Consider the following 17,636-nt stretch of genomic DNA (forward strand, 5'->3'; position numbering starts at 1 on the left):
CCACTGCCATTATAATGATGGGTGTTGTGATGAAATGGGAACACTCCAAAGAGCTTTCCCACACCCCTTTCCTTGCCCAACTGCAAACCAACAACCCTGCAGTGTCACCAGTGGTCTTAATCTCTGGTACTGGCTGCCGCCACCCTCCCCCTTTCTCTTGCAGATGGAAAGGGATCTGGGATCCACCGTGCAATTGCTTTTAAAAAGGTCAGTGCACCCAGCACCCCTCCGTTCAACCTACTCACAAATTGCTGGGGAAAGCAGGGCTAGGTTCCAGATGCCTTATCCTAATCCAAGATCAAAGCAGCTTGCTCATTTCCCTGGCAGAGCCCCCCTAAACCAGGGGCGAAACTAGGTGTGATGGTCCCGGGGGGGTTACCGTGCGGCGTGGTCTGAGTCCGGTCCTGGGTTGAGGGTATGGAGGCTGTCCGTCAAGGGTGAAGCGGGGTCCAAGGCAAGGAGCCGGAAGTGAATCATAGAATCATAGAGTTGGAAGAGACCACAAGGGCCATCGAGTCCAACCCCCTGCCAAGCAGGAAACACCATCAGAGCACTCCTGACATATGGTGGTCAAGCCTCTGCTTAAAGACCTCCAAAGAAGGAGACTCCACCACACTCCTTGGCAGCAAATTCCACTGTCAAACAGCTCTTACTGTGAGGAAGTTCTTCCTAATGTTTAGGTGGAATCTTCTTTCTTGTAGTTTGGAACCATTGCTCCGTGTCCGCTTCTCTGGAGCAGCAGAAAACAACCTTTCTCCCTCCTCTATGTGACATCCTTTTATATATTTGAACATGGCTATCATATCACCCCTTAACCTCCTCTTCTCCAGGCTAAACATGCCCAGCTCCCTTAGCCGTTCCTCATAAGGCATCGTTTCCAGGCCTTTGACCATTTTGGTTGCCCTCCTCTGGACACGTTCCAGTTTGTCAGTGTCCTTCTTGAACTGTGGTGCCCAGAACTGGACACAGTACTCCAGGTGAGGTCTGACCAGAGCAGAATATAGTGGCACTATTACTTCCCTTGATCTAGATGCTATGGTCAGGAACTCCGGAAGAGCAGGTCAGGGTGCTGGCAGAAACAGGTTTCCAGCGATGTTGCTCCCGCAACCTGGGACTGGGCTGACTGGCCTTTATCTTCTCTGAGGCCAGGGGCGATCCCGGTCCACAGGTGACTCGCCTCTCCTGGTCTTAACGCGAGCACTCCTCCTGTGAGAAACCAGTTCCCTCCGCCTCTCTGCCCTGAGCCTCTGCAGCTCAGGAGAGGCTGGAGGGTTACTGGACCCAGAGGCAACCTCACCTTCCCCTGACAGGGCTGGGAGAGGAGCACCTGCAGGCAATGGGTCCTCAATCACCTCCAGACCCAGAGCGGATTCAGCTGGTGTCTGCTCTTGGGGATCCGGCACAGGTGAGGGCCCTTCAGGTTCAAGCCTCTGCCCCGGCTCACCCAGCCCTGGAGGCGGAGACTCCTGTGCAGGCTGGAATTCCTCCGGTTCAGCCTCTGAATCAGATTCCCAGGCCATCACACTAGGCTTATTTCACCAGGCTCAAAGATCCAGTTTGGCACCCCCTTTATTGATTTGCGTGTGCGCGCACACACAAGCTGGGAGCATCAATGGTGCTCCTCTGGAGACTTTACCCAGGGCAAAAAAACCTGGCTAGCCCCTGCCCCCGTAGCTACAGCTGTGCCTAAACTTCCTAAAACCCAAGAACTCTGAGACCAATGCATCCTGTGTTTCTCAGACAGTTCGCTTATGAGTTATTCAGAGTGTCAAGGCAGCCCACACTCCCGGAGTGTCTCCCAGATCTCAGAAGAGCAACTCTAGTTGCAAACGTTTAGTAGTATGAGTTCCAAGCATCTAAGAACCTGGAGATTCTCAACCTGAGGTTGGCAATCACACACAACTTCAGTGGTCAAATGGTCAAAGTTTATTCAACACAAAAAGAAAAGGGAAAGGAGGCAGAAGGGCAAAACAGAATACAAAACGGACCAGAACCAGAACACTGACTCCAAAGCTAATCTTAGCCGTTTGACTACAATACAAAGATTCCAATTCAGTTAAACCAGAGGAGGTACTTTTGTGTTGTGGCATCCTTGGAAATAAGGAGAACACCAGCCTTGGTGTAGTATCTGCCTTTTGGCTGAAGCAGCAGAATTCTTTATTTGTTCTTATGTTTAATTGTGGGGAGCAAGTAAACGGCCAACAAAACTGGAAGCAGGAACATATTGCCCCAGTCTTCAAAAGGGGAGAGGGATGACATTTGGCAAAATACAGACTGAGTTTAACTTTGATGGTGGGGAAGATACTAGGCTAGATTTTTTTTAAAAAAAAAACAACGGAATCAGTTTGTAGGCCAGCATGAATTTATGAAGAATAAAACCAGCAAGATTAATTTTACATTTCTCTTTTTTAAAAAATCGGGTTTCTAGCTTAGTGGGTTGTGGAAATGCTTTGGGTGCAATGTATCTTGACTTCAAGAAAGCACATGACATTTCGGCTAGCAAACTAATTGAATGTGGGATAGAATATATGTGGGATAGGGGGGTTCACAGCTGATTGGGAAACCATACTCTGGGGGCTCCTCAATCCTGTCCTGCACCTGATACTAACTAAGATTTGCATGCACACGAAAGCTCATACCAAGAACTGACTTAGTTGGTCTTTAAGGTGCTACTGGAAGGAATTTGTTTTGTTAAGATTTTCATCAGTTGCTTCAGTGAAGTGGTGGAGGTAATTCTGATTGAAGTGTGGATGGCACAAAACTAGGTCAGCTTAACACCTCAGAAGACAGGAATAAAATTCGGAAAGGCCCTGACAGAATGGGAAACTGAGATGAAACTAAGAAAGTGGTATTGAATGCAAAGTTCCGCATATAAGCAAAAACAAAACTCTACAAACCCACAAATGTACAGAGACCGAATGGGTGTGTTTGTGCGTGTGTGTGTGTGCACACCTGATTTGCAAGTAGTACATGTGAAAAGGATATTGCATCTCATAACCATGAACAATCAGAACAGAGTGGGTTCATTCTGATGCAGCAGATATCAGCGCTTACCTCCTTAAGGGTTTGATCAAACAGTATATAAGCTTTAAAAATTGTCCAGTAGCACCTTAAAGGTAAAGGTACCCCTGCCCGTACGGGCCAGTCGTGACCGACTCTAGGGTTGTGCGCCCATCTCACTTAAGAGGCCAGGGGGCAGCGCTGTCCGAAGACACTTCCGGGTCACGTGGCCAGCGTGACGAAGCTGCTCTGGCAAGCCAGCACCAGCGCAGCACACGGAAACACCGTTTACCTTCCCACTAGAAAGTGGTACCTATTTCTCTACTTGCACTTAAGGGTGCTTTCGAACTGCTAGGTGGGCAGGAGATGGGACCGAACGACAGGAGCTCACCCCGCCGCGGGGATTCGAACCGCCGACCATACGATCGGCAAGTCCTAGGTGCTGAGGTTTTACCCACAGCGCCACCCGCGTCCCTTAGAGACCAACTAAGTTTGCATGCACATGAAAGATTATACCCAGAACAAACTTAGGTAAAGGTCAAGGGACCCCTGACCATTAGGTCCAGTCATGACCGACTCTGGGGTTGCGGCGCTCATCTTGCTTTATCGGCCGAGGGAGCCGGTGTACAGCTTCCAGATCATGTAGCCAGCAGGACTAAGCCGCTTCTGGCGAACCAGAGCAGCGCACGGAAACACGTTTACCTTCCCGCCAGAGCGGTACCTATTAATCTACTTGCACTTTGACGTGCTTTCGAACTGCTAGGTTGGCAGGAGCAGGGACCAAGCAACGGGAGCTCACCCCGTCGCGGGGATTCGTACCGCCGACCTTCTGATCGGCAAGTCCTAGGCTCTGTGGTTTAACCCACAGCGCCACCCGGGTTCCAGAACAAACTTAGTTGGTCTCTAATGTGCTACTGGACAATTTATTTTATTTTTAAATTTATTTCATCAGACCAACACGGCTACCTATCTGAATATGTAAGCTGTGCAACTTTGATATTGTAGAATCATCTTCCAAATCTAAAAAAGGAAAAAAATGCACTTTTTGGGATGTGTTTTCTGATATGATTTTTTTTTAAGGCAATAGCTATGAGTATGTGACAGTGCATTTGTTTCAGACAACATATTCATAATGAGAAGCTAGTGTGGCAAACTCCCTTCACAGTCATTTCACCTTGTTTTTCCTCGCCACTCCATCCCTTAACAGTCTGCGCATGGGAGCTCATCTCACCCCCGGCAACCCCTGTTCTCACTTATTTTTCTGTTAGCAACTGTGTAGAATGATCGTATTTGAAACATTTACATTCTCACCTTCTCCTCTCTCACCTTCTCTTCTTGGCAAATGAAAGAGAAGAAGAATTGCATGGAGGCCAAACGGATCTCAGAATGTCAACAGAGAATGGTGGAGTGTGTGTGTGTGTGTGTGTGTGTGTGTGTGTGTGTGTGTGTGTGTACTGTCGTGAATAGAAGAAACATTTTAAAAAAAATAATACTGGAACAATTTATTTTTCTGCCTATTGAGATCACACAAAAGGCTTGTCACATAATTTTCAGAACATTGGGCCTAGCCTTGAGGCAACAGAAGTCGTTCATTAAATTGGGTATACGGTTTGCTAGAGTTCAAATCTTCTTTGAAGTCCATATGCAAGCCAAACCTTTGAAGTCCGGATATGTCTTTCCCCAAAGGTCCGTCTTCCTTGCTGAATGTCCTATGAGACATCAGCAGAATATTCCTTCTGCACAATCTAAGCATGTAGACCTTCTTGTCACACCTTAGCGAGTGAGGTTTCGATGATTCTGAAAGATTTGAGTAGCAACCATCAAGCAGCTAAAATAGGTTGGTCATAGGCCTAAATATGAGTAGTAGTAGTTGTTGTTGTTGTTGTTGTTGTTTTAAAAGATAGGTTGTATTTTTTAAACAAGTATTTATCATTAGTTTCCTATATTAGAAGTTTGACTTGTATGTAATAACATCTATGAATTTATTTATTTATACATACATACATACATACATACATACATACATACCCCGCCCATCTGGGGTATAAATGAGATTCCTGAGCGTGAACAACAGCCTTTGTTTGCTTAGGGGAGAACCAGAATTATTTGGGAGTTACAGCTCTATCTAGACATTCACTTGGGCAGAACAAAACTGTCTAGTCTGAATGGATATCTCAGATGATGTGGATGTATCAGCCACACGGTCTTCAGATTTAGGAATTAAGGCATTTTTATAATTGCAACTCTAGTTTGTTCTATGTTGATAAGACAGTTTGACCTGTGAGAGGTAGGAGTCATGAACATTGCAGCAAAATGAGAAAATCGTTTGATTTTTTCCATTTTCGTCATTGGCAATTGACCCATGTACGTAATTGGCTCAATAGTGTTTTAAGATTGGTGGTTTGGATAGCAGGGGGCTAACAGAGCCCAATGGATTTGCTGAAACACACTTGATATAGTCGGTGGTGAAGTTGCCAGGAAACCATTAGTTGTGGAGATTGTCTTAAAATAAAAACCTGATCTAAGATTGCTTTTGGTACAGATTTTTTTAAAAAAAATGCATTAATGATAGTCAGTTTTTTTTACAGTTTTTTTTTAATCACCATTTATTCATCAGTTATCTTTACATGTTCCTGTCTTCCTCTTGCACTATACCTTTCTAGATCTGAAAATCAATGTGTATATGCCACTCACCCCATCGGTCAATTTTGAGAATACTTCTGGGTACACTCCACAACATGGAACTCAAGGTACTGTGTATGACGTACACCTCTAACCCATAGACATTCATTTAGCCTTTCCCTGAATACAGTGGGCTCTCAGATATTGTCTAGTCAACCTGCTCCTTTTAACTCCAGTCCTTGGAAATTTCCCCTCTATCATTATACCATGAATTACCATGAACCCTTTTTTTATAAGCACAAACGAAATTCAGTTTCTAGTTAATGCCATTCTTTGGAATGTCATTTGCCTGCGCTGTCCCGATGACTGGAACCATGTGCTTAAAAAAGCTTTAAAAACCGCGGCCCCTGAGGTGACATCCTTAGGAACAATCCACTTTCCAGTACGTAATGAAGAGAGATTTCACGAGATGTGAATTGGAGAAATTCCCACCTCCAAGAGGCCATTAGGCTTCACTGACTGTGCAATCCTTTCGTACCTGGTGGGGCATCCCAGGGGCATAGGCATGTTGGAGCTCCTTCTCTAGGCGTTGGGAGAGAGCAAGAGAGAACGCCAACCTCAGAGAGGGAGATCTGATGGCCAGTGGTCCTTCTTCACCATCACAGCGCACCTCCACAGCCAAGACCCTACCAGTAGGGTTGAAAAGGGCATGTGTCCTTTAATGTACAGTGGTGGCCCGCAAGACGAATGCCTCACAAGATGGAAAACTCGCTAGACGAAAGAGTTTTCCGTTTTGGAGGTGCTTCGCAAAACGAATTTCCTATGGGCTTGCTTCGCAAGATGAAAATGTCTTGCGAGTTCCTGCGGGGGTTTTTTTCCTCCCCCCCCCCCTTTTTCTAAGCGGCTTATCCGCTTATCCGCTAAGCCGCTAAAAGCCGCTAAGCCGCTAATAGCGCTAATCCGCTAATCCGTCAATGGGCTTGCTTCACAAGACAAAAAAACCACTAGACAAAGAGACTGCGAGGCACCACTGTATAAGCTGTGCAGGACCAGGGAAGGCAGGGATCTGAAAGCTCCATAGCCTTTCACTTCACATGCCATCAGATCTAGCAATAAAGGGGGGTGTCTAATTTTTAACTGATTTTTTATCTATTTTTATTTTATTTTTTTTTCATTTCTATACCGCTTTATATATATTTTTTAAATCTCAAAGTGGTTTACACCATATTAAAACATCAATAATGCAATCTGAAGGAAGCCAAATGTAGAGTATACGGTCAACGCAACATAATTAACAGAAAACTAAAATATTATCTTAAAGATTTCAAAATAAAACATTACAAAGGAGGTCAACTACAGAATACATATTTAACACAAAGTTAACCAAAAAAAATTCTTAAACATTTAAAAAAATAAACAAATTCCTAAGTGAAGTCAAATGTAAAATACACATTTAAAACAGCCTAATTATCAAGAGAATAAAATATTATCATAAGTGTGGCACTGCTGTTTGGCAGGCACAAAAAGATGGGGCAAAAGAATCCAATAGTTTGAGTTTGTTGTCAGGCTGAGCGATGTCCCTCTGGTCTCACCAGGAGCCTCTTCAGTGGGGGTGGTGAGCGTGGGCCCTGCCCCCTAGGCCAGGTGGAAAGGGCCTTCACGACTCACAGTCGGGCGATGTATTTTAGATTGTCATTTTTGAGACATTTTTGTAGAAAGCAACTAAGAAATGTTAACAACAACAACAATCTATGCCCACTGTAAAAAGGTAAAGGACCCCTGGACAGTTAAGTCCAGTCAAAGGAGACTATGGGGTTGTGGCACTCATCTCACTGTCAGGCCGAGGGAGCCAGTGTTTGTCCATAGACAGCTTTCTGGGTCATGTGGCCAGGTTGACTAAACCGCTTCTGGTGCAACGAAACGCTGTTTACCTTCCCGCTGCAGTGGTACCTATTTATCTACTTGCACAGGCATGCTTTCGAACTGCTAGGTTGGCAGGAGCTGGGACAGAGCAATGGGATCTTACCCTGTCATGGGGATTCGAACCGCCGACCTTTCGATCGGCAAGCCCAAGAGGCTCAGAGGTTTAGACACAGCCCACCGTAGAGTGTCCAAGTCTCCTGTTAGCCTTTGAAGTAACTTTAGGGTGCCCAGCCCAACAACATTCCCATCACAGAATAATTTGTTGTTGTTGTTGTTTAGTTGTGTCCAACTCTTCATGACCCCATGGACCAGAGCACGCCAGACACTCCTGTTTTCCACTGCCTCCCACAGTTTGGTCAAACTCATGTTAGTAGAATAATATTAACCAACATTTTGGACAATAAGGGAGGTCTGGAATAAGGAAATGAAGAGCCCACTGATTCAGGGTCAGCAGAAAGCAGCATATTGAAACATCCACACTTTGTCTCAGTTGGAGATGAATACAGAAGAAACTCATATTCTGGGGACTTGTCCCCAGAATCAATTTGAAAAGGAAACAAGGTTTATGCCAAAAATGAATGGCACTTTGATTCACATGTTGTGGGCCTGCCCAACAGTGTCTTCTTTGTGGTCCGAAATAGTCATACCAGGGCTGGAGTGAGCAATGGGGTGTGGGGTGGCAAGGACAGGCAGAAGTGAATTTGGATTCTGTTATGTACTGAAGTTCTCACCCTGGGCCAGCAGGGGGATACTGTAGATAGTTTTCACTCAGGTCCACATATGCAAATAAGGGATTGAAAGTGACGTTCAGTGATTGGATAGTTACAGAAAGTGGTTACTGTTGCGTTGTAGTGGAGCTCTATATAAACAGGCTAGCTGAACCCTTCAGTTCAGTTCTGTTCTGGCCTGTGAATAAACAAGAATCGCTGTGTCGTCTGATATGTCCACGCACAACTTAACAGATTCATAAGTAAGGGAGCTGAACAATGAACGTCATCATCTGTAGAGAGAGAGGGGTTGGCTTACACTGGATAGAAATAGCATAGGAACATCTTTGTTTGGTGGGTGAGGTAGGAGATGTTAACACTTTATTTTGCTGCTGCGATGTGCAGCAGCAGTGGCAACATCACAACTCTGCTTTGGTGAATTGCCTACCGTATTGTTAACCCACAGACGATCTGAGTGCAGCGTGGGGTGGAGAGTGGGGAAGCAGTGTCTGCCAGTGGGAGGTGCACCATATTTTACATCCACTTTGCAAAAGAGTATTGGAAAGGGAGGGGTAGGGACCCATGCCATCGCCACTGTAGGCAGCAAATGCTGATGTGCGTTTCCCGCTGCCAGGGGGAAATCCCAGCCGTTGGTTGTACAAATCAATTTGCTGTAGCCGATTGCCAGCTGAGTGAGAAGAACTGCCTTCTACAAGGGTAGAAACACTAGACGGAAATACAAGCCAAAGACACATACAGACCAAAGCACTTTCAAGGTTTGGCAGTATAAGAGTCAAGCCAAACATGGTGCTAAAAGTGATAGTGAGAACTGGATCAGATTTTATGTCAGCATTCAGGAAGGGTATGTTTAATCCATCCACCCAAAGCCATGATCCTGATAAATACCCCCTACATTGGGTTATGAGACTTAGGGGGTGGAAGCTCCCGTTCGTTCCCACTGTCAAGATCATGGCTGGGGAGGGAAGGGTTAATACTCCCCTCCTAGCATGATGTAATCCGAATAAAAATTGACCCCTGTGCCGGGGTAACCAATATGGCACCCTCTAGTTCTTCTTCATCATCTTTGTTGTTTTGTTTTGTTTGTTTGTTTGTTTGAAACATCTATATCCCATTTTTCAGCATGTAGAACTCAAAGTTTCTTACATCAATAAAATGCACAATATGCAAAACTTCAAGCATAAATTATTATTTTTCCACAAATTTATTTGGTTTTACATAATAAAGTTTACAATCATACCACAACACATTCCAAAAGGAAACCAAGATTCCGACGAACATTTGGACTTCCCAGCTCCCCCTCCATGGGTCCTATTGTTAAACCTTTTCTTCTGCATCTTTTTATAATAATCCAAATTTTTATATTTCCATTGTATCCATAGTTCTCGTTACATTACAAGTGTTATTCCAATCCCACTAATGATTTTAACTGTTTACAATGGTCTCCAAGGTAACTTATAAATTTCCCCCATTCCTTCTTCAAGTTTTGGTCTTCCTGGTTTCTGGCCAAGCATCAATTAAACCTAGACATCCTTTCTTTTTTTAAAGAGTACCTGAGAAGCATTCAAGATTCAAGGGCCTCCTGAAATAAAACAGTTTTGATGAGGCATCCGAAATTCAGTAGGGACGATGCCTATCAAACTTCTTGTGGGGTAGGGGAGAGTTCCATAGAGTTGGGCCCACAACGCCTAAGCCATTACTCCTTATTGACATGATCCATACATCTGGCCCAAAGGGAACTACTAATAGTACTCCCCTCCAATGGTCTCAGTGATTACGTGGGGCATGTGGGGTAAGGCAGTCCTTAAAGTATCCTGGGCCTAAATTCTTCAGTGCTTTCTACACTAGTACAAGAACCTCAAAGCTGGCCTTGTAGCAGACAGGAAACCAGTGCAGGCCTCTTAACACAGGTGCTGTTATGTCCTGAAGTTCCCACCCTGGGCCAGCAGGGGGATACAGTAGATAGTTTTCACTCAGGTCCACATATGCAAATAAGGGGTTGAAAGTGACGTTCAGTGATTGGATAGTTACAGAAAGTGGTTACTGTTGCGTTGTAGTGGAGTTCTATATAAGCAGGCTGGCTGAACCCTTCAGTTCAGTTCAGTTCAGTTCTGTTCTGGCCTGTGAATAAACAAGAGCTGTTTGAAGAATCGCTGTGTCGTCTGATATGTTCACCCACAACTTAACAGGTGCCATGTTTTTGTGGTAGTTTGTTCCCATCACCAGTCTAGCCGCAGCATTTTGTTTTTTTGTTTTTTTATTTTGTTTTTTTTAAAAGAATGGCAAACTGCCACATGCAGCGCCTTACTTGGATGTGTCTGGAGTCTTGGAAGCTTGACTACCCTACGTTCTCCTACAAATGGACCTTGAGCTTGTTTGGAGGTTCTAGCAGGGGAGCGCAGCTATGGTATACCCTTGACCGAAGAACGGTACACTCCTTCTATCTGGGATGGTCGTCCTCTTCCACCGAGCGCGCAGCTTCAGGAGGGACGCACATGCAGCGGTGAGGGAGGAAGGGGACACCCGCCTAGCCAGCCATATCAGCCGAATCAACCCTGCCGATCAACGGGGTGACAGATGTCGCAGCCAGATCGCCCTCACATCCTAGCCGCAGCATTTTGCACTAGCTGGAGCTTCCTGGACCCAGACTCAAGGGCAGACCCACATAGAGCACGTCTGGCCTTAAGAGTATCTTGTTGGCCATGCTCATTGGGGCTGATGGAAGCTGGAGTCTAACGTCATCTGCAGGGCACCATGTTGGCTTCCCTCCTCAGTAGTTTATTTTAAACGTAACTACGAGGAACCTATCTTATGATCAGGGATTTGTATCATACCTCTGATGGACTACCGTATTTTTCGCTCTATAAGACGCACCAGACCGTAAGATGCACCTAGTTTTAGGAGAAGGAAAACAAGAGATAATAAAAAATAATATTCTGAATCTCAGAAGCAAGATCAGCAAGAGGGATCACTGCACAGCGATCCCTCTTGCTGTTCTGGCTTCTAGGATAGCTGCACAGCCTGCATTCGCTCCATAACACGCACACACATTTCCCCTTACTTTTGGGGAGGGAAAAAGTGAGTCTTATAGAGCAAAAAATACGGTACATGTTTCTCCGCTGGCGACTAAAATGACCACCAAGGGGCAGTAGAGCTGAAAGGACTCAGAGCTGAATGGAAATATGGCTGTGTTTAATGGTTGTGTGCACGTCCTCCATTCATGACAGCAACCAATACTCAGTATTATTACTGTTATTCCAAACAAATATATAGTCTGTTGCTTTGTTATTCACTGCCTGAGTACTGGTTCCAGGGCTTTCGTTCTACTTTAACTGAGTCTATTCCTGAAATTGAAGACAGCAATTGGTTCTGTGTTTCCCCCTGCTAAAATCACTGGTCTTTTCTCTTCATTCCCTCAGCTGCTTCTTGTGCCTTTTAGCCAACATGTAACTCTTGAGCCTTTTGCGTCTCTTACCTTTCAGCTCTCAGTGTTTATTATTTCATTCCATTCTGTTCTTGAAATTGTGGCAGGGCTGCTCTTAGAGAAACACAGACATAAAACCTTCACAGTTAGGCACGTCTCTTTTCTCTTCATTTTGTAAAGCTGTCACAAAGCCAGCCACGGTGACAGCAAAAAAGAGCAAAGGTTTTACTCCTGCTTACAAGTGACTGCCTGGTCAGGTGCTTAGTAAATTGTTTCACTTGCTTTATTCCCCTGCACCAGTTACAGACGCTGTGCCGTTGGTACACTGGTGTGGCTCCTTGCTCCCAGCTTGCATTTGTCAAAAAAGCAGCTCCTGTTTCAGGACTCCAAGTGTGTTGCATCTAACTGCTAAATGAATACAGTAGAGTTTTGTAATGGATTTTTCACTATCCGAGACTAATTTCTTCTTTTTAACCCCAAACGTTAAATCTCAACTTCAGTAGAAAATCCAAATTCCTATTAACCTAAGTACAATCCATGCTGCCACCTGGTGATCTTTCAGCATTGTGTCGTGTGTTTCTGAGTGTGGTCTGGACAGAAATCTCTCACTCTTCCATTTCCCAAACATGGTTTTGCTCAGTCTCTTATCACTGGAGCCTTTCGTTCTTTTTAATGGCAAATTGGTGCCATTGCACCAGCAGGAGGGGGAACTAAAATGAAGCGTGATGACTGCTAGTCTGGATGTGCCAAAGTAGAAAGAAAAATGGTTAGAGCCAGTGCTTTTTTCCTGGGGAGATGCAGGGGTACGCATACCCCTAAACATTTTGTGAATCTTTGTACTTTTGTCCATTTGCTGTATTTATTTTCCCCGATTTGAACTATAAAATGGTTATTTTATTGAGTCAAAATGAGAGTACCCCCTAAACATTTTTTAGGGGGAAAAGCACTGGTTGTAGCACTAAATGGAGTTGTCTGGTGGTAGAACGCATCTTTTGATTGCTTGAGTTCCCACATTCAAACCCACAACATCTCGTGGTTAGAAAGTATCTACAGTACAGAGATGGGAAATAATTCTCTTCTCAGAAACCTGCAGGGTGGTCTAACAATTCCATGCACAGAGTGAGTCAGCCTTGTTCTCTCCTCTGTCATATCAAGCAAGGGGCCACCTCGTGTCACCCTCAGGGAAGAGGAAGATTTGAGATTCTCCAGAAGCTTACAACCATCAAGAGAACTCTTTTCAGTTTGAGTTTTTGAACCTAATTTGAATGCAGTTATTGGACTATATTTTTTCTGTTTTGGTTTTCATGCTTTGTCTCTTTTACATAACATAAAAATGCATGTACATATACTTGATTATGCAATTCATCTTGTGTGTTTTTTTATTAGATCACGGAACTGCAGTAAGACATGAACCAGTCTTTCGAAGAATTCTGATGGAAGACAGCATCATCTGATATCAGAAAGATTTGTGAAATCCCTGGGTGGATCTTGTGCTCCGCATGTGTGTGTGTGTGTGTGTGCACATGTGTGCATTGTGTGCATGTGTTCTCGTTCTCTCTGTTTCGCACACACCCATGTGCGTGCACACACACACACACACACACACACACTGCTGCCTCTAACTGGCCATGCATTAAACCGACTAGATGTGTAAAATCATCTCTGAAAGGACATAGTTAACAGATGTGTGTATGTGCAATTTGAAAACTGTAACATAAGCAAGGTACCTTGGGATTCTTTCCTTTTATTTATACATTAAAGTGTGAATATTTTCTGTTACGAAGGTTCGGGTTCATTTATAGCTTCACAGTGCAACTGAGATGTACGAGAATTTTTCAAGCCCTTGTACTCTTCTGCACATTGCTCTGCGTGGCAGACGGGATGTGGAAGTGATTCTTTGCTTTTTGCCACATGCCAAATGAGATGTCCCCATGCAAATGGACATTGGTGCCAGGTCCAGCAGATTTCTCCACTCTCTGATACAGAGAGTATGGGATACAGAGTATGGAAATAGCCCTCCTTGTGGTGCAGGTTCCAGGATAGGGGTGCCAGTTGACATCTCCGGGCTTGGATCTGGGAATGGACATTGGGAGTCTTACTGAAGTCCACCTCAAAAGAGAGGCAGACATAACAAATGCCCCAAGTTCTCCCTGGCCAGGAATAAAATTTGAGTTTGAGATGGCTGGCTCTCACCTGCACACACCCACACCCATCAATATCCCCCCCAAATGACCCCCCTTTCCCCTTAATTCCCAAGTGGATAGCAGCAGGAACATGATTAGTGGAGGCAGTAATCTTGTTCCCCTTTGCAAAGCTGCAAGGAATGCCTGCCACGTCATGGTGTAGCACTCTTCTCAGGGTGAAGGCGAGGCCGGCTGAAGCTCAGATCGAGCTCAGGCTTGCAAGGGAGGTTAAAATAATCTTTAAAAGGTTTCTTTACCTATGTCCGAAGCAAGAGGAAGAACAAGGAAAATTATCTTTCCCCCAGTTTGGGGACGGAACAGCTCAGATCCATTCTGTGTTAACATGGAGAATGCGTTGGGGAAAGTTGTTCATCCTTATAGAGGGATACAGGGCAGCAGTTTTTGGCAGGTGCCAGTGGCGTAGCGTGGGTTGTCAGCACCCGGGGCAAGGCAAGTAATTTGCGCCCCCTAACCCGTGGATTTGCGCCCCCTAACCCTAACCCTACCCCTAACCCTAACCCCCAGATGTTGCGCCCGGTGCGGCCGCCCCCCCCCTGCACCCCCCACGCTACGCCACTGGCAGGTGCCATTTGTTTCATCCCCAAACAAGAGCTGTTCCCGCAGAAGAAATGCTTCACTTCCAGATGCATGGTTGAGTCAGGGCCCCTCTAGACTGATGCTTTTTGTGGGCATGTTTTGCAACATGTGATCGATTTATACTGCACTGCCCACACATCAATCCACTTTATTCGTTGCTCTGTGAGGCATTCTTATCTAATGTGACTGCATTCTTGCCATCTGGAGTGGCTCTTTTGCCCTATAGCAGACAAGAGGCACAACACACCCACCCCTGAACAGTAGGGTTATAAAAAGTTGCAGGATTTCAGGAGGAATTGTGGTCTATGCACCAACTACAAGCCAAGCACCATGTCAACCCAGAAACTTTTTCAGGTGCAAAGAGGATTGGAAGCAAGGTCATGTATATAAAACCATGAGCACAAACCATGTGCTGAAGGGGAAGATGTGCACATTCCACCAAGATTTATGCCATAACTGCTTTGAAGAGCATGCCAGTAGCAGAAGGGGGTTGATGAATTAGCTTAACTTAAATGAGCCATGTTTGAGCTGATCTGAAGTGCTGTGAAACCGGTGTTTAGTTTGCATTGAACACAGCAGTTGGGAGGGCTGGAGAAATGGGAGAAACGTTCTGTGTTCAGGCATTGGGTTCTCAAACCCCAAACAATGCAAAACGAAACCAAGTAAGGAGAGAGGTGAGGGCCAAAGCAGATGCGTGGGCTGCTCATAAAAGCAGGTGAGAGAAAGGACTGGGAAAGGATCCAACAGCAACTATAGGGCAGGGTTGCCACCCTTGTTCTGGCAAAATACAGGACAGGGCAGGGTGGGTGTATCCCCCCCCCCATTACCGTCAACTTACAGATTTGAAAATAAGGGACCAGCAGCCTCGAAAATAAGGGATCAGCAGCCAAAATAAGGGATTTTCCGAGCACAGGTATGTTCAGGGCACAGGTATGTTCAACTTCTGAGCCCCTCCGAGCCAAAGGCAGAAAGCCCAGCCAGCAGCCAAACGAAGCCTCAAGTGGTGGTTCCCACAGCGCAGCAACCCGGCAAAGGGGATGCAGCAAGGAAAACCACCATCACCTCTCCGCTGGGAAGCGCTGAGCAAAGGCGAGTCCCCAGGCAACGCGGCCGATTTGATCAGCACAAGGCATGCAAGCTCCACCCCCCAGTCGTTCTCAGACTCCTTATTGGGTGAGCAACGCAGCCAAGCAACACAGTTGGAGCCTCCCTCCTCCCTGGCCGGCAGGGAGGGAGGGAGGGAGAGGAGCTGCTTCCTTTGAAACCCGGGAAATTTAAGGGACATCAGCGGGACACGGCGCTGGGATAAGGGAGTTTCCCACCAAATAAGGGATGGTTGACAGCTATGCCCACCCCAATCTGGTGTTGAAATGACTTCAAAGCAATCCATTACAATCTATTGCAGCCTCTGGAAATTCTCTCTCTTTCTCTCTCTCTCTCACACACACACGCACATAAAATTTGTAAACCTTTCTGTGCTTTGCCACCCAGAGCTTAAATATATGACCTTTCACACACATACTTTTGGAGAGGATCCCTAACTTGGCAGTGAGAGGGGACACATAGGAGCCAGCTCCTAGGAGCCACGGTCCCTCCCCCCCCCCCAATAAAAAATTAAGGGGGCCACCACCACCACCCAAGTTGATGGGCATTGACATTCATATGGTGTGGGTGTGCCCCATCATTTGATTGATTATGAGTGGCGGGGCTTACCTGCCCCCCGCCATATTTTACTCAAGTTGTCTCCCCTGGAGAGAGGAGTGCAGAAACACAGGACAAAGTACATTTTACATAGAAACACAGGACAATCCTGTATTATATAGGGCAGAAGGCAACCCTTTTGGAACCTCCTTTGGGAAAAAGGGAAGGGAAGCTGTGATGCCTTGTACAGGAAAAGTTGTTTGGAAGTGGCACTGGGAACAGTGCTTCTAAACACTTTTGGACTGGGTGATCATTCCTGGCCTCCATTTCCACGCTGGCTACTTAGTCTTTCCACCACTGTATAATCAGACTTCATAACTTTTGGGGCAAACCAAAGCTGCTCTGCTATACATTGGGAAATCACAGAGGTTAAAAATGAGGCCATCTTTAAATAAAGAGACTCGGTTTAGTTCCGTGGGATTGGGAGTTTCCAAAATAGGTGTATTTATTTACATCCTTTCTGCTCAATGTGTTAATTTTGGGGTCCATTGAATGGCAGGGTGTATCATGCCAAATCCTGGCCCTTGCTCCAGCACTCGTTGGGTTCCCCAATCAAGCTTCAAATTTGCTCAACAGCAACCCAGCAGAACAGGAAATAAAGCTTCTCTAGCAAAAGCCACAGGCTGAAGATTGTGACTGGAAGGAATCCCTCGGCTTGCTATTTTACAAAGCTTAATGATATTATGGGATGGCATTAGGAAAGCTTGTAGAGAGGGAAACAAAGCACATAAGATGGACTGTTTGAAAATAAAGTAACTTCAAGCAACTGACGTATGATGAGATTTAAAGCAACTTCAAGCAGTCTGATATAATTCCCAAACCAATTAATGGTTTAATAATGGTCTGACCTACTAGTAAACTCTGACAAAGCAATCGATTTGAATAAACAACATCCGCCTCCACAAGGCCCCAAAAGAACTCCCCCAAAATGCCCACATATATGTCTTTTAGACTGAGTAACAACTGGGCCATTTATTTTTCCATAAACTTCATTATTTATGCCCACATAGATCATGAGTGACTATAATCTACCTGGGGGAAAGGATTAAGTGAGACACCTGCTGCATCAATGATTATCCGTACAGGACACCTGGACGCACTCTAGCACTGGCTGGCCCAAACAGATGTTGCTCTTGTTTTGACTGCATGGCCGAGAGGGAGGTCTTGTTATGTGAGCAGCCCAGGACCTCCATATACACTACCCAGGCTTGCACCTAGTCACTCCTGGAGACATACTCCATTGAGACAGATGGATGCCAACAGAAGTATGTGTACTTCTGACTATGGCACTGATATTTTTCATCCATCATTATGTGTTCCTATCTCACACAGTGAGGTCATTTTAAGATTTTTTCAGGTGTTCTTCTTGGAGTTCTGTTCCTGAGATGGCTCATCCTATCCTCTTTGTTTGTGGCTGTGTATATAGAAATGAACATTATGTCCATATTCGAGGAAGGTGGG

General features: G+C 45.3%; 1 protein-coding gene across 2 annotated transcripts in view; it reads left to right on the forward strand.

Moving 5' to 3' along the window:
* ADGRL3 (adhesion G protein-coupled receptor L3) overlaps nucleotides 1–13,473 on the forward strand; it is a 555,597-nt gene extending 542,124 nt beyond the window's left edge. Inside the window, exons 25-26 of one of the 2 annotated variants that reach the window (XM_081844782.1) lie at nucleotides 5,664–5,750; nucleotides 13,081–13,473. In XM_081844782.1, coding sequence (XP_081700908.1) covers nucleotides 5,664–5,750; nucleotides 13,081–13,148 — 155 coding nt within the window. In that variant the 3' untranslated portion in view covers nucleotides 13,149–13,473. The remainder of the gene's footprint in view (nucleotides 1–5,663; nucleotides 5,751–13,080) is intronic. The other variant, XM_081844775.1, reaches the window with a different exon arrangement.
* Nucleotides 13,474–17,636: the final 4,163 nt, after the last annotated feature.

The sequence above is a fragment of the Podarcis erhardii genome (assembly GCF_964252035.2).
Source record: "Podarcis erhardii genome assembly, chromosome: 17".
NCBI classification, from domain to species: Eukaryota; Metazoa; Chordata; class Lepidosauria; order Squamata; family Lacertidae; genus Podarcis; species Podarcis erhardii.